Source organism: Carassius auratus, chromosome 10 (assembly GCF_003368295.1).
Source record: "Carassius auratus strain Wakin chromosome 10, ASM336829v1, whole genome shotgun sequence".
Taxonomy (NCBI): domain Eukaryota; kingdom Metazoa; phylum Chordata; class Actinopteri; order Cypriniformes; family Cyprinidae; genus Carassius; species Carassius auratus.
In genome coordinates, this window is record NC_039252.1 from 5,594,349 (window position 1) to 5,617,381 (window position 23,033).

A 23,033-nucleotide genomic window follows, 5' to 3' on the forward strand; every position below is an offset into this window, starting at 1 on the left:
AGAAACATCATATTATTATTATCAAAGTTGAAAACGGTTGGTTTTTACTTATTTATTTTATTTTTATTTTTGAAAAGACTGAAAGTTTTGGATTCCTTGATGAACAAAGTAAAAAAAAAACGGCATTTAAAAAAAATATATCAATGCATAAATGTTAAATTACCTTAATACAATTTTTTTTATTAAACATTTATAAAAAAAAAGTGTATATATATTATATATGTATAATGTATTCAATTTAACGGTGTATATATTAAAAAAAATGTGTTATTATAATATATATTAATAAAATAAACTATTTCAAATAATCATATACATATAGCAACTTATTTCAGTTAAAAGATCATTTGTGAAAAAGTATATTTGTGTGTGTGTGTGTGTGTGTCTTTTAAATTAGGCTACTTCTAACAGAAGTACCTGTTTATTATTTGTGACCTATAATGTGGAGATAGCCATCAATATTTGTGACGATGTATTTTAAAGATTTTCACGAATACAGCACTTTTGTGTCTTGTCTGTGTTTGTGTTCTTCTTCTTCAGTAAGGGTTGAATAAATTCTCTTTCTTTCTCCAGGTCCAGAAACAACAGTGAGTCTGTGCTCTGTGGGAGGGTCTGGACAGGAGCGGGACGTGAGCGCTGACGGTACGTGACCCCTCTCTCTTGACCTCTCGAACTAGCCGTCCTGATTGGGTCAGCATTCCTCTGGACCACCGCATCATTCTCAGATCTGCTCGCTCAGGTTTATTTGGAGGACATGCTTTATGGGTGTGGAGCACAGAAACTCTTCCCCCACTGCTTATTTTGGGAATAATTAGTACAGGGTGGTCTGGACGCGGTTCAAGTGTTGAGTCTTAGTTTGTCAGAATGTACTGGCCCTCACAGCCGCTGGTGTTTGTTGATGAAACCGAACCGTGTTAGTGGGAAATGCCAGGTTTTACACCATTTACAATCCAAATGGAAGTTGGGATGCAATTGGACAAAGTTTGCATGCTTGTCTCCATGTACCTCTTTGGAGATGTTTAGTTAAACGAGAACTGTTTACTCCTGAGAACCAGTTTGAGCCTTCTCTTTGCTTAATGGGATAGTTCACTGAAGAAAGATTCGAGGAAAAAGAAAAATGTCTCACTGTTTTTGTCAGTACAGTGAAAGTAAATGGAGACCAATGCTATTTTTTGGATCTCATTGATGTTTAATATTTGTTTTATTGTATCAAAATTATATATTTTTACAGTGAAATATTACACTAGTAATATTTGTAGTGCTTTTTAGCAGTAATAATAAAATAATAATAGGCTTTTTTTCTTAAGTGCACAATTTTATTGTGCAGTAAAATAATAAAATAGTAATTTATTTTGTTTTGTAACAATTTTTATATTTGTATTTAGCAATGATAATAAGTTATTTTTTCTGAATTTTGTTTAATTTTAGTGATTTTATATTATTGTTGTTGTTGTTGTTGTTGTTTTTATTATTATTATTATTATTAATCACATTTTTTGCAGTGTAATATAAAAATAGCAGGGCTGGGCAAGTTAACTGTTATTATCCCGTTAATGCATTAACTGATTAACGCCGACAATTATTTTATCATATGTTAATGCAGTTTTTTTTATTATTATGAAAGTTCGTTGCTCACAGTCTCTGAATACACATACAGACAAATCATGGGTCACAGGAGGGGATGCTCCCGATCAAATTATTTATGCTAAGCATCAACATTCACAAACCACTGTTATTTTTAACAGAAAAGAATGCAATGAGCTTGTAATCATGACTTTATCATGACTTTGCTCAACACAGTGGCGTGCATCATTTTGTTAACTTTGTGGTTTATTATTTTGAGTTGTATGGTACGCGGTAACACACGTCCCTCTCACAATATATTGGTTTACACGTCTATCGCTTTTGCCGCTCAGAAATATTCACACAATCATGCAGCACGTATCAGACGATCTGCGCTCCAGTGTGGTTAGCGCTCACGCTCACTGATCTATATATAACTGAAGCGCGCTCTTGCCCTCCTCCTCCATCGTGCAGGTCTCTAATAGGAAGATGTCTGTTATTGTGTTCTGATCGAGGCTCTGGACTCGAAGCATAACTTATAACAAGTTATAAAATATGGTCTATAAAAACATTACTGTCCTGGCAGTGACAAATAGCTTGTTTTATGGTTATATATTTTTTCTTTTTAAATATATTTTATATTTATTTAGTTACATTGTTATAAGTTGAGATTTAGGTTGCAATAAATATTTAACGGCTACTATGTAAAAGGAATACTGCTGTTAAAAGCTCTTTATGAAAGCGTTTGCAAATGAAATGTTATTACAAATGTTTATATAGCAGTAGGCCTACTTTTAAATGAAAAAAAGTGCACAATACACTACTTTTGCATTAATTGTTTTGTGCATAATGCGATTAATCGCAGACAATAATGCGATTTAATCGTGATTTTAAAAAATACATGATCGTTGCCCAGCACTAAAAAATTTTTTTCTATTTATTTTGTTTGTAGTACTTTATTTTTACAATCATCATCATAATCATCATTTAATGTTTTATTTTCTTATTTTTGTTTGTATTTATTCTCAGAATGTAGTCATGTTGTTGTGTAATCACAGTCTTGCGGGCAGCGCTACCAGATTGTGTTACTCCCAGAACAGTTTTCAGGACGATCTCAGATTGTTACAGATGTGAGTCTCAGCATCGCTCATGATCTACAGCTGAATCAGTAGAGAGAGCTGGTGAAGTAATCACACACCTCTCTGTCTGCACAGGGACGGCTCATTCTCAAGCGTCCACTGACACAGGAAAGGCCAATTTATCACACCTACTCAGTTGTGATTGTGAAGTGAAGGGCCTTGAGCAAAAAATAACGAAGTAATGCTTGTGGATGGCATTGATCTCGTCTTGGCCTGGGCAGAAATGTACCAATCAAACATTGTGTTGATTCTGTTGGTCCTGGCTCTGTGCTGGAGTGGATGTGGAGAGTGGACTCAGGTAATGGAGTGTGTCACTGTTCTACAGACCAACACACTCTGAAATGGTGGCTAATCAGTCTCTGCTGGTTTGAACTACAAGTGTAAGTTGCGAAGACTAACAACTTGTGTCCGCTTGAATCCGCTTTACTCTTCTGTCTTGTAACCCTCGATTCGTTAGCAATTAACGTGATTCTCCTGCCCACAGTCTGCCGTCATCACTATACTTCCCCCAGGATGCTCGGTGGAGCAGATGCCCTCAGTACCACACTCACACACGTTTGTTTTTGTGAAAAGTGGGTTCATCCCATAGGCGTAATGGTTTTTATACTGTACAAACTGTGTATTTTGTCGGCCTTCACCAACCCTAACCCTCACAGGAAACTTTGTGCATTTTTACTTTCTCAAAAAAAAAACTCATTCTGTATGATTTATAAGCGTTTTGAAAAATGGGGACATGGGTTATGTTCTCATAAGTCACCCTCTCCTTGTAATACCTGTGTCATACCCATGTCATTATACAGAGTTGTGTCCTGATATGTCACAAAAACAAGAGCACACACACACGCTGGCACAAATACTCACACACACACACACACACACACTCACACATGCTCACACACGCTCACACATGCTCACGGTGTTGCCAATCCTTGTGAGTGTATTCCCAGGCTGCCTCTCATATTCCTGCGTGCTCGTCTCTCTCCATCAAACACACACACACACACACACACTCTTTTTCGCCGCAGTGTCCTTGAGAATCCAATGACTTTGGCAGCACGCGCCTCTATCTCTGCGCTTTCACTACATCTGACATTTCAGTGTTAATTGTTAGTCCTGCATTAGTGACAGACTAATGTTGGGTTTATTCCCCACACACTTTGTCATCAGTTTAAATATTCATTAACACTTTGACAAATTAAGTTAACTAAACTCCTTGAAGATCTTTATTTCTGTTACAGATTATTATTATTATATTATTGTTATTAAAGTCTAGTAGTAGTAGTAATAATAAAGAAAACCATAATGTATTGTATTATTTTATTGCTACAATATAAATAATAAAACTAAAATAATTAAAAGTATTATTTAAAAAAAATGATGTTATTATTACATTGTAGTAATTGTCACAAAACGCTGGAAAAAGGAGGCGCGGGATAACGAACCTGATGTTTATTCATGAAACAAGGAGATACCGAACACAGGAACATCAGGGATGACATTTAACAGTTGACAGGAAACAAGGGGCAGAACACACTATAAATACACAGACAACAATGGGACACACCTGGGAGCAAATGAACTAATTAATCAAACACAGCTGGAAACGAATTAACACAACGAGGACCGGAACAGGAAAGACCAAATAAGGGAAATGGTGAAAAACACTGATAGTAGGAGCAGTTGTAATAATAATATAACAAAGCTAATGTATTTTTGTATTACTATACCAAAATAAAAATTAACAAAAGTGAACAAAATAAAAAAACCTTTGTACTTTTAAACAAATGTTAATATAGCAAGAAAATAAAGAAAATAATATATAGAAAATAATATAAATAAATGGTCATGTATTTTTTTTATTACAATATTACAATTTTACATTTAAAACTGAAAAAAGGGTTAAAAATTACTTTTAATATAGCAATAAAACAATTATACTTAACAGTTCAGTTTTATTATTATTATTTAAGCAATATAATAATAATAATAATAAACAAGACTGTTTGTTTATTGTTAAAATAATAACATAAGGTTTTTTTTTTTTTTTTCTTATATAAACTGTCACAATATAACAGGGACCCTACTTTATACTTTAGGTAATGGTCAAGTGTTGAAGTACCTTATGTTAGTATTAAAGGTCACGTTTAAACACAGTATTTTTCACACAATTCACCTATCTGTATACTGCTGTTTTCACTGTCATAAAAACGGGCTGATGACTTCCTTGTTCTATGAAGTCCCTCCTTCAGAAATACGTAACGAGTTCTGATTGGGCCAGCGGTTCCTGTGTTGTGATTCGACAGCAGCTGAGCGCGCGCTGCCCTCGTGGTAACGTGATTGGGCTAGAACGCACGTGCTGGAGATGTACTTATAATCACAGGAGCGTTTTTACTGACGAGATGCGCATGAAAATCGCATTCGTTTTTTTGCACACCGCTACCATCTAGTTAACAAAACTAAACAGCGTTGCTCTTTGTGTAATAAATTACAGAAACTGTTAAACGCACCAACTTAAAAAAAATACACTTACCGGTTGTGGTCCATAAACAACGCCTTCTCCAGACAAAGAGGGAACTGCTCCATCTTTCACGAATAATCTTTGTGCGAATCCAGCATTACACTGATTGAGATTGAGGAAGCTGTCCTCAGGAAAATGTGCTGCACATAGTTTTACATGTGGATTATAATTTTCGGGAACAGAGTTAAACATAAATTGTAACCGAAGTATAGCGTCCCTGGGAAGCCCAAACAAAGATGATTGGACTCCGAGATGAAAATAACAGCATTTTGACGACGTGGCGACAAACACAAACGCAGCTCTTCCTCTTTTCCGTCGGAGCACAACAAGACCACGCCCCCTTTTTTGTGTATTCTTGTGGGCGGAGATTAGTCAAAAAACTGTTTTAGTGACGTCATTACTGCAGGAACTAGAGGAATATAGGGTTAGGGTCCAAACGGGTCGTTCGTTGTTGGCGAATTTTGTTAAATCAAATATCTCGCTTGGCATTGAACTTTGAGCTTTAGAATTTTACAGATATTATTTATCCTCTAACAACAACATTACACACTAACTAAAGTTTAAAACATGGGATCATGAAAAACAGGACCTTTAATTTGATTTATATGTGCAGTAGTATATTATTCATATACAGTATTTTCCAGTTTCACAGTATCCTTATTTTGGTGACGTTTTCTCAAATCTGTATCTAATCAGAAATGGCCATCTGACGTTTGACATCAATTCCTTGGAGCCTCTCTCTTTCTTTATGATTTCCTGTGAAGGAGTTTGCTCTACTGTGTTTCTTTGTGTAGTCTTTCTTCTCTGCCAGGCTTTGTGATTCTCGCCTCATATCTGTTTTCATCATTTTCAGATGTGTTGTGGACGGGGCTGAATAGGTCTGTCTTGAAAGGGCTGTTCGGTGGAAGACATAAACATGAGAGTGAGAGAGCTGCTTGAATTTCTGATTAAAACTCTGTCTGCCGCTGGGACTGAGGAGTCCACGACCGCGGCTGATGAATACAGATAAACACTCGTACTCCACAGATGCATGCTTTAGCTTATGCACAACTGTATCTATAGAAAATTGACTAGAACTATTTGTATACACTATACAGTGAGATACAACACCAAAACCAAGTGCATGGCATTAAGGAAGTTGGATTCAATGCAAAGTGGTTTCAAATAGTCTTTTAAACTGTGTTGTTGTGTCAGCAGTCTGTAATCTAGCATCTCAGTCTGCAATAAGAGCTGCTCCGTCTGTCTTTCTCTCTCTCTCTCTCTCTGTCGCTGCTCCTGTCTTGCATTCATCACTCTCTCTCTCTCTGGGAATCCGGGAGCTGCTGCTGGAAGGATGTAGCCATGACGACAGTTCCCGCGGGATGAGCCGGCACAGAGCCTCACTTTTTTTTTTTTTTTTTTAGCCCATCTTGACTTGCAATCTCTCTCCGTCTTTTTTTTTCTTTGTGTTAGTATCTTATAATTACAGTTCAAACTGGTGCTTTTCGGTGTAACACAAATTCACATTCTTTTGTCAGGCCAGCAATAACAGAAAAAATAAATAATGAATATAAAAATATTGAATTAAATATCTAAAATAAAAAAATGCTGATAAATGATTTTAAATGGGAAAAGAATATTGGTGTATTTGTGTCCTAGCTTGGCCAGTAGTAATAAACATGAATGAATGAATAAATAAATTAATCAATAAATGATGAATTAAACAAACAAACGATAAGGGCCATACAAAACTAATGAAGAAAACAAACTAAATAATTAAAAAATGAAGAAATTTTTTATATTTGATATGAATGTTTATAGAACAATAAAAAAACAAATATTAAAATATTAAATAATTCTAAATGGAATTAAGAACAGTGAGAAACTAAGGAAGTAAACAAAATTGAAATAATTAAAATAAACATTAAATGAAAAAAAATACCATTTAATAGGGAAAAAAATCCATTTTATAAATAAAACAATTCATTCAAATGTCACATACATTGATTGATTAATTTATTAATAATTATTTAAAAAAGGGACAATGTACATTTATTTATTCATTTATTTAACGTGTATATTTATTTATTTAAAAAAAAGTACATTAATCCACATTCATGAGGGTAAATGTACCCAAATTAGCCCGAAGGCATGTTTTCATTGGTAGTCCCTTTGCCAGATGTTATTACAGCAGGTGTAAAAACTGAAGAAAAGAAAATAAACAACACAGAAGAACAATAACAACAAAATAGAACCAAAAATTAAAAACAAATGACAGAAAAAAAGTAAATAAAATAATTGTTGATTATGAAGAAGCCATTTCTTAAAAATTATACTTAAAAGAATAGAAAAGAAAAGAAAAGAAACAATATGCATTCTCTAATTGGTGTGTAATTGAATTCCACTGATGTGATGTTTTGAATGAAAAACCTCATGAAATTGAACATTGCATCAAGCTAAAATAGCAGAGAAATCTGGAAGGAGTCGTCCTGCTGCACACATGGACACATGGAAGTGTCTGATCAACACAGCCACCCATCGGTCACATTCGTCTCCGAGCACGTTGATGCAGTCACTGATTAATCGATGGGGTTAAAACACAGGATGCAAGGCGATGAATATGTAAAGAGGAGAGTGGTGTGCACTGGAAATGGGGTCAGGGGTCAAAACTGCAGCTTACACACGGATTAACATATCCTCCTGTTTCTCTGGTGCTGTGTCTGATGGCCCCGGGGCCGCTGAACTCTGCTAGGAATTCAGCACTTTGCTGAGACAAGCTGATTTTCACCTCCACACACACACACACACTGCTCTCTCGACACGCTACACACACACACACGGAGCTCTTAAGCCCCATATCTGTTTTCCATTCACACTGTCACTGAACCTCCCAGGAGCTGCACACCTCCATAACTAAGAATGAGCTTACGTTTGTAAAAGTGTACTACCAGCGCTTGACACAACATTTAATATATTTAACATGTTTTTGTTGGCGCATTTTCTTTGGCATTGCTTTGAAAACAATAGTAAATTACAGAAATATCAGTTTTAGTACTGAAACATTTTAATACACAAAAATGGCATGTATAGATTTCTTTTAACATTGAAAAATGATTTAAATAATTGAAAATATAAAATATGCAGTTTGAACTAATTCACACAAATTAATTGAAGATTCATAGACACATCCAAAATAAAGCCAAAGTACATGCTCCTAGGTGTTAATTTTGCCAAATTAAAAGTGTGATAAAATAATTGGAGTATTCACAGTTAAATCATTCTGTATATATATAATGAATATTAAATATATCTCTGGTCCCTACAGAATAACACTTTCACATGCTATTAAAAAAGAACAAAAGGATGGCATTATTCAGTATATAATGTGCAGAAAGCTTGGATTTTATTCTGAACATGAAGGCAGACAGGAAATGCAAACTCAATAATCTTTTTACAAGATCCATTCATAAGTGCAGACGGCTCTGAAAACCAAAGTGGGAATAAAATCTGAAAAGCGATGTTTAGTTGTTCTGCTTCCTGTGGTATGGTGAGCTCTTTACAGCCATTGATCCTCAAGGTTTGGCACAAATTCCCCGCGTCTAATGAGGCCGCTTTATTGGGAGCGTATGAGCCGTGAACTCAAGGTCAGGGCCGCCTATGAAAGCGCACGTGTGGGTGTCTGAATAAACCCGCTTCCCTCGCTTGATAACCAAACATTTCATTCCTTTCTTTCTAACGCCATCCGACTTCAGAGGGGCCCTGAAAACCAGGCCGCTCCGACTGCCGAATTAGTGAAAAATTCATGCTCTGAATCCAAAGAGAGTAAACCGATATTTGAGAGAGAGATGGTCACTGAAATATTTACAACATTGCTCAATCTGATTGACCGTAGACTGCTTGTCCCAGTGCATTGTGGGTCGGAGGGGGTGGGTTATTCTGAGCTAGGCAGTGAGGGATCACGCTAATGAATTGGTGTTGTCGAGTAACATGCCCAAATTGACCAGGAATGAATGGATTCTCTGACCCGCTTCGACTTGGCTCTGAAGTGCACAAACACCCTCTGTTTTTCCTCTTTCGGCTTAGCCACACTTGTTCTATATTCCTCTTCCTGCATAAACTGTCTCGCCACTTTCTCAAACACACCTCACAGGAGCGGTTCCTCAGCTGGCACCGGATGGAGCGGCGGGGGGCGGCCCACTGGGTTGATTGCAGTATGAACAGATGGTGCCCGTGATACTGAGCAACAGCGACCCAAGGTTGGACGCGACTCTAAAGGGGAGCTGACGCACCGATCCACTCTGTGCGTCAGTGTGTGAAGCTAAAGCGCAAAGAGAAGAGTGAGCCATGTGCTGTTATATAAGGGTCCTTTCAAAGGGCCAAATGATGGGAAACACAGGGCACTAAGATATGTTTTTTTTTTTACCAAAACATTTCGAGGACTCCTTTATAATGGTTAAATTGAATTGTATTCATCCAAAAGCATGTCTAACTAATTGGGCAGCTCAGTGGTTATCACTGTTGTCTCACAGCATGAAGGACAGGAGGGCTTTCTTTGTGGAGTTTGCATGTTCTCCCTGTGTCTGCATGGGTTTCCTCCCACAGCCAAAAGACATGCAAGTTAGGTTAACTGAACATTCAAAATGTGTAAAGACGAGACTTGTGTATGGATTAATTGGTTCTCGTCATGGATATAGCCATAGATGCTGGAATGGCATTAAGAAATAAACATGCGTTATACAGTAAATTCTCTGCATTTAACCCATCCAAGTGCACACACACAGCAGTGAGAAGTGAACACGCACCCCGGAGCTATGGGCAGCTATAGATCCAGCGCCCGGGGAGCAACTGGGGTTCAGTGCCTTGCTCAAGGGCACTTCAGTCATGGGCATTGAGGATGGAAGAGAGAGCTGTTCATTCACTCCCCCCCACCTACAACTCCTGCCAGCACTGAGACTCAAACCTGCGACCTTCAGTTTACAAGTCCAACTCTCTAACCATTAGGCCACAGCTGCCCCATAGTGTAGAGTTCCTGCAGAGTGTCTGAGCTGTGATGTCTCATCTCTTTGAAATCTGTTTGAATGAAACAGGGAGATGGTGATTTTGGGGTTGACCGCTGTGCTGTGTTTAACTGTTGTCTTGGCTCAGTTCTACTCTAGAGCCTCTTTGATTTTGATCAGCGGGGCACAAAGTGTTGAGCGACCTGAATTTGCCCGCTCACACTCTTGCTCTGCCTGTGTGAACACATGCACACACACACACACACACACACACACACACACACACACACCACACATTAATATTTCAATCATCAGCTTTTCTTTCTTGTCAAGTGGTGTTTCCAATCTTTTTCTCAGTCTCTTTCCTGCATCAGTTCACTTCATTGAGTTTCCCTCTGCCCTGCTCGGTTTCCTTTTAATTTTTTTGTACATCCTTCCTTTATTAAAGTTTTCATCAATACTGTATCTTAACTGGAAGTGCTAAACAAAGTCCAAAGATATTCTCTGTCTGTTTATTTCAGAGCAACTACTTAAATTAATACATTTTAATAACACAAAAACTGATTGCATTTGTGTTTGTGCTGTTTAGGTTTGTGTGTGTGTGTGTGTGTGTGTAAGGGGATTTGAACATGTACAGTATGTGTTAGTGTGTATGACATCTAAGAAATAAGTTTTATGCGTCTGGTTTAATAAAACCAGTCCAGTTTGCCGTTCCTCGTTGGGAATGTCCTATCAAGACAAACGAGTGAACCAGTACTGTAGATCAGGTTTATTCCCACACTAATGTAACATTTAACCTAAGCCAATGTGTGTAGTAAACCTTTTATTAAGAAGTTGAATCATTTCATTTGAAAGGAATATTGATTGATTTGTTGTTTAAGATAAAGTGTGTCTTTTCTCTGCCATTAGCCACATTGAAGTGAATGACAAACATGAAAAATGACAGCATCTTAATCCTGTCAGTATAACATTGAGTTGTGTTTGCTGTGATGGATCTCTGCGTCTGCTGTGCATCTGTTAGTCAGCGTCACATTAGGCCGTCAGAACGTGATTGAGGAAGTTGCAGTACTGTAGAAGTGAGACAAATGAGAATTATGCGAGAGAAAAGTGAGTCTAAGTGAGAGATTGCGGATGACAACAGGAAGTTGCTGGACTCTCTCCCTCATTTCTGTCCCTATGGTGGACCTACAGTCAGCAGGAAGCACCTCTCCATCTGAAATATTGACAATGCAGTTATTTGTTTATTGATGTCATCCATTCTCCCTATAGCGTGTTCAGCGTTTTTCTTCACTGCCAGATCAACAAATGCGTGAAGCTGCACTTTCTCTCGCATTGCCACTTCAACACAAGCCATTTTTTAATCAAGACACCTCTCCAGATTTCAGGAAGACAAGATCATGATGATGTCAGTAAATGGACATGGCTTTTGGAAGAGGGAGGGGGGCTGAATTTCTGAGATGTGCCTCAATTTTCAGGCTGTTTTTGTTCTGTTTTACAGATTTATCATCAAAAAAGACTTTAGTGCACATAAACATAACTTGTTTTAAAATGTGATTTTTAAAATGTTTCTCTTCAAACCTATATTGAAAAGTTTTCTCTTGGTGTTTTTTTATTTTTATTTAATAGATGATCTTATTTCTTACAAAGCTAAATAAATTAGATTTTTATTTTTATTTTATGACATATTATTGCAGTTTTCTATTTTAATATACTTTAAAATGTAATGTATTCCTGTGATCAAAGCTGAATTTTCAACATTATTAGTCTTTTCAGGAATCATTCTAATATGCTGCTGTGCTGCCTGTGTCATATAAATATAATATATATATCTGAACGTATATTAAAATAGGAAACCAATATTAGAAATTGCAATATTTCACACTATTACTTTTTTTGTATTCTTGGTCAAATTAATACAGGCTTATTCATGGCTTATTTCATGAAAAGTAGTTGTTTTTTAATTATAAATGTGTGCATTCATGGTGTGAAAAAAAACATGTTAAATATTATATAATTTTTGTAAATATTCTAAATTAATTTTCTAAAATGTTTACTTGGTTTAAAATAAGTAAAGTCACATTTATTTTATTTTATTTATCCTAGACTCTCTCTAGGACTCTTCTGTTCATGTCACTATGAATTATTCTTTGACAGCTCTTTTGAAAATGTTTACTACAGGTTAAAATGGGTAAAAACAAAAGACTTTTCATCAGATGTTTTCCTTTCAGTGTGTCTTATTATTGAGCATAAAAGGAAACGGTGATGGCTGTTTCTCACGGCTGTCATTCAGCTGAACGTGTCGGATGATTTGTTTAAATGTATTTGAGCTGGAACCTTGACTTGACTTCACCACTACAGAAATATAAATGAAACATCTCACAGTTATGAGTTGTGCAGCCACGTCTAGAAACCTCAGATTTTCAACCTCAGAGTTCAGCAAGCTTCATGAGAAGAGCTTCCTTGGCTTTCCGTGCACGTGCATTCATGTGTGCCTCTGTCTGGGTGTAAAACTGCACTCAACCAGCATGTCAGTCTAAAGATGGTTTATTCAGAAATTCACTATTTCCTTCTGTTAACCCACACTCTCAATATAGAGGTACGTCGGGGTCACTATTAATAGACTTAGTAATAGAGGTAAAAATGGCTCTAAAGTAAATGTTTGCATGAGCAATGGTGTTTAAACTCATAAAAGGGTCAATAGACAACTTTATATCTAGCTGTAAGAATAACCCAGCGCTAACCTAAACATAACATTTCCTCGAGTTGCGCTTCCCAGAATGATGGTTTGTAAGCATCTGTTTATTGCACACACCCTAACCAACGGCCGAGTCTTTTCCTTGGGAGCAGGTGCTGTTTGCCTCGTGTAAGATTCATTAAGTGGCCATCCAATAATCAGTGTGCAGAGAAGTGTGGCGCTGATCTGGCAACCTCGTACTAATGAGACGCGATCCACCATGCCAGTGCTTTTTCCTGCAGGCCAGAATGGTTTTCCTTAGAGGAATCTGATGGGGAGTGTTGGTAATGAGGGAGCGAAAATGCAAACACAAGCTCATTTTGAGATTTGGGGAGTCTCTGGATGGTAAATAAATGGCCGACTTGTAGAACACATTATCTAGGCTCTGATTGATAGACGCATTCATTTAATACCAGCTTTTGTCTGTTGATTACCCTAGAGAAGAAATTAACCGCTTTGCTTAAAACACAGGGAAGAATGAAAGAAAAAGAAAATGAATGCGTATAATTAGTAGCACTGGGGCAACGATATGATCGTAACCTACTCCCCTCTTAAAATCTCTTTCATTCTTCTGTTTGCTAGATGAAAACAATGTTTTTCTTTACTAGCTCCCTGTTGTCTCAAGTCTCGGGTGGATTGATGAGTTTTAATGAGTTTTGACACTAATTCATTTAAATGGATAGAAGATCTGTTTTTAATGAGTTGTTATAAGAAATTATATTTTAAGGGTCCTATTTTTTCTTAAAAGGAGAGCTTATAACAAAATTCATATTATTTGGTTATTCTTTAACTATGAGCACTTTTTGGCCATTTAAAAAGTTAATTTTTCAGATATTTTCTGAAAGTAAAAAAAGTGTCTTTCCCCGTATTTCAGTACCTCAGTTTGTTTAATGATGGAAATAATATTTTTAAAAATAAATTTCTGATTCCTTTGTCTTGCTAAGGCTAGCATTATAAGTACTAAATACAATTAAATACTATTTTAACATTTTTTTCAAGTGAATTTTAACTAATTTATTATCTGTTTTAGAAAAATAAAGATGATGAAAAAACATCTGATTATGAGTTTAAAAAAGAAAAAATAATAAATATGGTAACTTCCTAAAATTAAAATCACACAAAAAAACTTTACATGAAAATAAAATACTTTTCTACTGGACTTAACTGAACTAAAAAAAAAAAAAAATCTCATTCAAAATATTAATAAAAACTATAATAGGGCCGTGCCATAGCCTCTTGGGTAACGCACCTTATAGCTCTGTTTTACTTCAGGTGTCCCGTCCGTGTTCGAATCCAGGCTCGTGGATCTCAATATTAACACAACACTGACTGTTGGAACAAGGCACTTCAAATGAGCAAACAGATTTGTGTTATCTTTAAGATTAATACCCACTCACTCAATTTAAGTCTCAGCATTAGATATTTGTTTATTCTCAAACTTTTAATGCTAACAAATATACATTTGTAAGTAGGGTACTTTATTAAAAACATTAGCACATGAGGTACAGTATGGCTCACTATTTTCGTTTAAAGCCTGGAAGTGATTTGGAGGGTGGACATTTCTTTTTATTTGGCCTATTATTCTGCAGCAAAGTGGGACTGTAATTGTTTGCGGGGCTGGCTGTCTACAGGAAGGCCGGACTGTCCTGATGACAGAATCCAGTTAAAGTCATGCTCTTCTAATACCTCTATTACCAAACCTAGAGGGAACCAGAGGATGATTAAAGGATTGACATCAGGCAGAAAGAAGGTGAAAGTGAAGGTCGGTGAAGCAGGCAGTGTTGAGAAATCTCCTTCTTTTCACTTGTTTCCTACGAGCTGGAGGATGTCTACTTATTCATGCTGAAATACTGAGGTTAAATGTCTTTTACACTGCATGCTCATCAATGATCTCCTGCTGTCTTCAATCATGAGCCCAAATTGAACCTAGAACATTTATGGATTCGTTTATGCTTAAGAATCACTTCCTGATATTTGGGGGGAGGGGGTGACCTCATACAGTGTGTTTTAAAAGAATTGGAAAAATAAATTACTGTGTGTTTACATTTATTCAATTCATAAGGGACTTACTGTTAACTAACTATTAAATATAGCTTTTTCCTCACACTCCTAATTTGCTTTTACTGTAGGTATAGTGTAGGATTAAAGGATCTAAAAGCCATTAATAAGGACTAATAAACAGCCAATATACTACAGTAGTAATACGTATGCTAATAAGCAATCACTTTAGTTGATTATAGGGAGACTGTAAAGTGTTAACGCTAATACTTTTAAGCTGATATCCTAAAGACTTTATATGACTTTTTATCTAAAAGCCTAATGTTTGTTAAAAATAGTGTAAAACACAAGTCGTTTTTTGCAACTTGACATGTTTAAAACTAGGTCTTTAAAATATTTTCCATTTTCTTATTTGTCATTGAATGAACTCTTTCCTTTTTTTGTGTGAAAATTGTAGAAATTATTATTAATTGATGAAAACATTTAACTGAATTACATAATATTAATGTGACGATTGATGAATTAGTACGGTAGCCTATTTACTGAAAAAAACCCAAATTAAGATGTTTCTAAGCATTATATTATTGTGCCAGTTGAGTCAGGTAGTGAATAATCAGTAATTGAAAGTGGAAAGTAATTATAACATTTATATTGTCACGTCATTATGAAAGGATTATTATTATGATTTTTTTTGTCTTTTTGAGGAAAACCTCATGCATAAATCGACTTTTGTATTTGTAATTATTGACGTACAGTTGTAAACTAGACCGTGTTGAAGTTTGTATGTGCATCGTTTAATGATCAGTCATTTACTGTAGATGTTTAAATGATGATCAGTTCGGGGCTAACGATCTCTCTGAACGGTCTGGTTTGGTATGCGCTGTGTTTTCAGCAGATTGTGCCGCTGATAACGAGGCAGTGACAGCAGGGCCGTCCGCGAGCAGACTGTGAATGTCTCTGTGTGGACACACTCCACTGAACATTATTACAGAAGATCTGCAGGGCTGTAGTAATTGCGCTGTTGGCAGCGGTGTGGGGTCTCTCACCAGATACACTTGTTCATCTCTTAAAAGGATGTCAAAGTAGATGTTTGGTGCATAAAGGGACTCGGGAGATAAGCTACGCCCTATTGAGCGACACTATTTCTTCCTATTCATCGATGTCTTGGTTATGGATTATTGGGTAATATGTACATTAGCTGAGAAGGTTTTATATGATGTGCTATAAGCAGAGCATGCAAATGATCTTCAAATTCATTCAAAGACACACTAGATACGGGTTTGTGGTCATGTGGTTTTTGCTCCCTTGTGTCCCATTTGGAATTTCAAGCTTTCAGGAGGAATATACACTTTTTGTGCAGATGTCTTTTGATGAACTTTTACTGGTACAAAATTCCCAGCAGCCCATGTGCAAAGTAGATAATCTGACGAACCAGAGCAAGTTAGTAATCAAAGCATAACAAAATAAAATCAACCAAAGAATGGAATCTGATTTACCTAAGCTGAATTTATTTGATCAAAAATAAATTTAGTAATATTATGAAATATTTTTTTACAATTTAAAATAACTGTTTTATATGAAAATATATTTTAAAATGTAATTTATTCCTGTGTATTTTCAGCATCATTACTCCAGTCTTCAGTGTCACATGATCCTTCAGAAATCACAATACTGATTTGCTGCTCAAGAGACATTTCTTACTATTATCAATGTTGAAGTTGGTGCTACTTCATATATTTAAGTATTTTCTGAAGATTCGAAAGTTCAAGAACAGCATTTAATTGCAATTTTTTTGTAAAAATGTAATACTGTCACTTTTGATTAGTTCAGTTTTTGCTAGATATAGTATTGTTTAAAACAAAATAAAAAATCTTACTAGATGCCTATTATAGACCATCTAGAACAGTGGTTCTCAACCTTTTTTTTCCAGTGGGCCGCGTTATGGTCCAAGTCTCGCGGGCTGAACGCATATAATTTACATATTACGTCACCAATACAAACCAACCTGATTTATAGTATTATAGCCTAAATATTATGATATCTAATCTATTACATTCATTGAAATAAATAAATAATTCTGCTCCCCATAAATAAAACACCTGATGCTGTCGGGAGCTAACCAATTATGTGAGATTCAGCTCGAAAGGAGTAACAGCACAAAGAAGTTGCGATTGTAAAGCCTGTGTTATACTTTCCGCATGAGCAATCCGGATGGGTACACGGCCAGCACGGACGTAGACTTCAATTTATACTTCTGAATGCGCAGGCTGATGGTCCACTCCGCAACAAACATGTTAACAAACAAATGCCCAAAATTATTGCACATCACTGTCTTTATATTCTTATTGACGGATTGCACAGGTTCGAGTAGCAATGAGCTTCTTCACAAAGCCTGCACATGTGCAGTTGTGCTTTTGAAGCCTACTGACCACGCGCACCTGTCGTCTGCTCAGAGCCTTGGCACACACTCTCCGATGACGATTTTTACGTCACGCCTACCTAGCGGTCCATAGCGGACGAGGAAAGTTTAACAGAGGCTTTAAGATGCAGTCTGTAAGACGCGCATTGGAGCGTGACATTGCAGAAAATGTGCGTTCACAAATGTAGCCTATGTTGATCCAAATATGGAAAGCACTTTCGAATACAATAATATGAGGTTTTCTCCAGAGATGTTTTGCCACATTTCTTCAATTAAGGATTGCTACGTAGTATATGGTGTTATTTGCCTGAACTTCTTCAAGTGAGTTGCGTGGCTAACCGAAAATCCAGCAATTCTCCTTCACTGATGCTGCGACTATTCTTGTTTGTACATGTCATGTTTATTCACTGGCATTTTTCACATTTCTTTTTTTCTCCCTTAAAAACAAATTTGTCCATTCTGATGCTCAATTTTACCTTAACTAATGGCTGTTAATGACTGTTTGAATTGAATTCTGCCAAAGTGCGCGCTTGTGTTCGTTAAATGCATAACGTTATGTGAGTAGGTCTGCTCATGTCTGAAAATAATATATCAAAATAATCAAAATAATTTAACAAAAACATGAGGATATAGCTTATATTTCATTAGTAACCTAAATTGTTGACGGGCCACATCGGGCCGCGGGTTGAGAACCACTGATCTAGAATACCTTAGCAATGGAAAAAAAAAGGGTGCATATCATAACATTTATCAAACCTTTTTATACCTAAGCAACAACCTCCTAACAGCAGCATAGCATCTACCAAAAACACTACAGCACTTTACCATTGAAATGGCTCTCTCCCCTCACCGGTTTTGGATATTCTTTTTTTTTTTTGGCCTGAACTCCATTTTTTTTTTTTTTGAGTACATCTGCTCAGCTCTAAAAGCCATAATCCAGAGAATGAAATTATATTCCAGGAAAATTGCATTAATACAGGGAAGATATTTGGCCAGATAAGAAGGGATTAAGTGGAGTAAAAATCTACAGTTCAATGTTTGATCCACAAATGATGGTTATTGACGCCACTCAAAATGATTCCGGCATATGTTTAGATGACTTTCACATACAGCCATATTTGTCTTAAGTAGTGGAAGCACTTTGCAGGATAAGCCTGATAAACATGCTCCGATAAGTGCTCTGTAAAACTAGTATACATGCAAACACCTCACTGTGTCGGGAAATAAACCGACAGAACAACAGGCCACATCTCGGTTGTGTGGCAGCACCCAGATCATGAAATATGTATAACATCCATATACTGCATTGCTCATTTTCAAACAAAGAGTCACTGATACCTTCTGAGGGTTTTTGATGCTACACGTTTAGTCCCCTAGGTTTCAGTGCTGGTTATCCTTCTTGTGCACTAACCCTGTGTAATGCTAATAATAAAACTGCACAGGATACATGTAATTAATGTTGTTTACTGTCTGTCTCGCAGGTTTGGTGCAGTCGGGCGCAGCAGGGGGGCAGAAAGGGGAGCGCATGAGGAGAGGGCGTCCCGAGACCCCCGTCTCCACACTCCGTGCTCTCACACACACGTTCACGGACACACCGCGCCTTGCAATCCTCCAGCCGCCATGGTAAAAACCCCCCATCTTCTGTTTGTGTAGCTGGTTAAGTATCGCAAGGTTGATGTCTATGTTGCAAAATCTCCCATGCTCGTGTTTCTGTCCAAACCGCTCTAATCTAAAACCAGCTGAGATGTGATCGAAAATGTGATGGGGGCTTGTGAGAAAGAGAGAAAACGGGGGGAGGAGATCAGTGTTTGATTAATGGCCCTCACCTCCGGCTGGTGGGAGCAGGCTCTCGGGACTGTAGGGCTGTGCTGTTTGAATTATTAAAGTCTGAGAGTTGGGGGGAGGTTCATAAATAACCCAACGTAATGAGCGCCCTGCTAGCGTGAGCTCTAATGCTAACCCAGCTTTGCTGCCGCTGCTGGGGTGACCTTGAATATGCACACGCAAGCGCATACACGCATAAATACACAAGCGCTTTCCACTTCTCTCACTCTAGCAGCTCTCGGTGTCTTCTCAGCCTGTATCTGTATCGATTTATTTTGCACATAACTAGGTGACCTTCCTGGTTTCACTCGACTTCCTGTCAAACTGTGACCAAACTGGCAGAGCCCACATACACACATGAACAATTGCACTAACACACACTCTGGCTGTGTGTCAGCCTGAACTTGTGCTAAGCCAAACAAATTGACTTTGAGGGGGAAAAAATGCCTATACTGTCCTTATGCAATGAATGGCAGTCTGAAAATTAATTCCCAATTCTGAGTGTTGTGTTTGAAGTTGTGTTCTGTCGCGAGCATTTCTTGTGTAATTTTGAAAGTGATTCTGACTCAACATCCCTCATTTAAAAAAAAATGAGGAAAAATTCTGTATATCCAATGGAAGTAACTTTTTAATATATAGCCACAAGTTAACCCTTATGTTAACATGATGTAATTTTACCAGGTGACTTTCTGTGAACAATTTATATTATGAGGTCAGTAATAAACCTTCTAAATAAATAAATGTAAAAAAAAAAAAAATACAAATAAAGAAATCTTATAAGCTCTGGAATAACATAACCACTGCAAAAATTACAATTTAGACCATTTTAAAGCATAAATAATACTAATTTTAGAGAGAGAAAAAACAAATGCTTTAACAAAAATACAAGGTTCATGTTTTAGCACTTTTTAAGCACTTTCATTGTAAGTGGCTTTATGTAACCATGTTTTTACTATAAATTAGGAACGAATAAAAAATATTTTAGTTTGCTTATCAGCAGCATGTCAAAAAGGGACCATCTATGCAAAGCATACACTGATTGCTACCATTTCTGTAAACAATGTGTGTAATATACATTTTTATGGTGGTGTTCCACATGTCTATGTTCTGGGGCCGCTTGAGATTTACAGACTGTGGGCATTAAAGAGCTGCTCTCACACACTGTCACAGTCTGTTTGAGTCAATCCCATCACACATTTACATGCACACACTCGTCAAGAAGACCTCCATCAGTCAACAGCTGTTTGTGGTCAGCTCATGTATATGCTTATGAGTCTATAATAAGTAGCTGCAGAGCTTTGCAGTTCATTGCCTGACTAGCAGACATTTTAATTAGGGGCGTGTAATTCATTTAATATTGAACACTGACCTCAGATATAAACAGAGACAACACAACATGCCAGGACAACCTCTTGTGGTTATTTACTACATCTGATAATCAGAGCAAGAGCCATATATACACATTACTAAATGCAAACTGTGCTACAACACTATTATTTTTAAAATAAGCAATTCCAATTTCAAATGCACCTTCGATTTTAATGGGCTTGATCCTTCTGTGTGTGTATACCCATCGTACTCCATTCGATTGAGATCTGTTTGTCTGAATGTGTCCCCAGTGTGCAATTCGTTAAACTAGTGGTTTGATGAAACCCTCCATTGCTTGATTGTACTTGATCTCTCTCTCTCTCTCACACACACACACACACACACACACACACACACACACACACACACACACACAAACACACACACACACATGCATGCTTGCTTTTTCTTTTTCTCACTCTGCCCCCAAGTGCCATAAAACCATCCTAAATTAATGTATTCAGGATTCCTTTTGGGATTTTTGTCATAATTTGCAATGCCTCCTAAAGGATCCTATTAGAATCTGCAAAGAATCAAATAATATCCTACTCCGTGAGAAGTAAATTTTTCGTTTAACCTCTGATTAGTTCTTATTACGGTAGATCCTTTGAGACTGTTTCCAAATGACAATAGAAATTCCACTAACAATTCTTTGCTTTCTTTGTAGTGATTTCTATACAGGGAATGCACAATTCCATTCAGAATTTCTACATCTTAATGTGTAGATCTTTAGCAATATTGTATTGGTTTTCCACAACAAACCTACATAGAGCTTCAGTGTTGATGATGGTATTTGCTTCCTACAGTGTGTGTGTGTGTGTGTGTGTGTGTGTGTGTGTGTGTGTGTTTTAACGTTTAAACAAAAAATTCTATGCTAATTAACCACAATCCTGAAGTGATATTCACCAATCAGAGAAGTTAGTGCTACCCTTTGATAGCTAGCATACATATACTGTAGATGACACACGTTTAATGCATAAACATAAATGAACTTTAGCTACATAAATAGCTGCCCACCTAACATTAGTTTATGTGGGATTTTGTATTTTTAGTGCATTAGATAGTAGTGGTTTCTTGTGTACATTGTTCAAAAATGCATTTTATAAAGAACTGGTACTGTAAATAAGTGCATATAGTATAAATATGTATAGAATGAATGTATGAATCTATTAATGTATGTTACCATTGGTTTTACCTCCCGTCACAGATCCAGAATACGGCACAGTAAAGTGTCCACAATTTATAGAAATTGCTCAAAATTTTTGCAAACAATTAAAAGTAAGGGCAAGTAAATAAAATGTGGAAAATATCTAAACAGAAAATGTGTTTTCTTGTAAAATATCCGCTTTATTAACAACTTTGGAAAAAAGTGTTGTTGTTTTTACAGTGTGTAGGCATGTATTTTTTTTTTTTTTTTTTTTTTAAATGAATTTCACTTTTTCATGCGGATATGCTTCCTCTATGCTGTCATTGCATTGTCCTTTTATTCAAAGTTAAAGGGATAGTTCACCCAGAAATGATAATTGTCATCATTTACTCACCGTCAAGTTGCTGGTAGCCATTGACTTCCATAGTATTTTGTTTCCTACTAAGGAAATCAATAGCTAGCATCAACTGTTTGGTTACCCATACTCTTAAAAATATCTTTTGTGTCGAGCCGAAGAAAGAAACTCATACAGGTTTGGTACAGCTTGAGTAAATGATGACAGAATTTGTTTCGGTCATCAATTATAACGATTCATTTATGGTATTTCGATGTTTTTCGTATCCATGCCATGTGTTTTATGAGGTAGTTGAAGATATTGAGCATCATTATCGGTGCTTACCTCACACATACAAAGTGTCTTTCTATCCTTATCCATCCCTTCCCTCTGTCTCTGGTGTGATGTGTGATTAAGATGCTCCTCCTTAGCTATTTTACACTCTTTTACACCTCCCAGTATGTTTTACAGCTGCTCATAGGCGGCCATTAGAAGCGCCTCATAAACCCTGGACACTGCCTCAGTACTGGCCCGATGCCATCGAGAGGCCACTGTCACCGATATGTATCTTTATATCACAGCCACCCGCTGCTACAGATGCAGAAAGACCCTGATCCGCGCTCGCCCAGGCTGCCGTTACTCTTCTCAAACATGTGTAGTTTGTCGGTGTCAAAGTGCTCACTCTGCATCACGCTAATTGATCAACTCCGCTAAAGGTTGCAGCCTTCAAACATCAGCGCTTCTCACTCCACAAACAAGCCCGGCTGTCTGACAGCAGCCGCCAGTGTAAAAATGTCATTCAGTGAACTCCGATTGAAACAAATGAATCTTGTTTTTCCCTTCTTGCTAGTTAAACAACAGTTGCTGTTGAGAAGATGGATGCACAGTGTTGTTTTTATGTCTTTATTGCGTGAAAGGTCACACCCCCCGGGTGCAGCGCTGCTGATGTAGTTTTGATACGCTATTGAGCAGGTCTGCTTTCGATTGGAGAAATGCTACAGGGAGAGCGAGGG

At 37.0% G+C, this 23,033-nt stretch overlaps 1 protein-coding gene across 3 annotated transcripts in view; it reads left to right on the top strand.

Annotated features, from left to right (window-relative positions):
• LOC113109655 (spermatid perinuclear RNA-binding protein-like) overlaps positions 1–23,033 on the top strand; it is a 79,234-nt gene that overhangs the window by 27,171 nt on the left and 29,030 nt on the right. For all 3 annotated transcript variants that reach the window (XM_026273357.1, XM_026273359.1, XM_026273358.1), the window contains exons 2-3: positions 574–642; positions 18,829–18,970. In XM_026273357.1, the coding sequence (XP_026129142.1) occupies positions 18,968–18,970 (3 nt within the window). In that variant the 5' untranslated portion in view covers positions 574–642; positions 18,829–18,967. The remainder of the gene's footprint in view (positions 1–573; positions 643–18,828; positions 18,971–23,033) is intronic.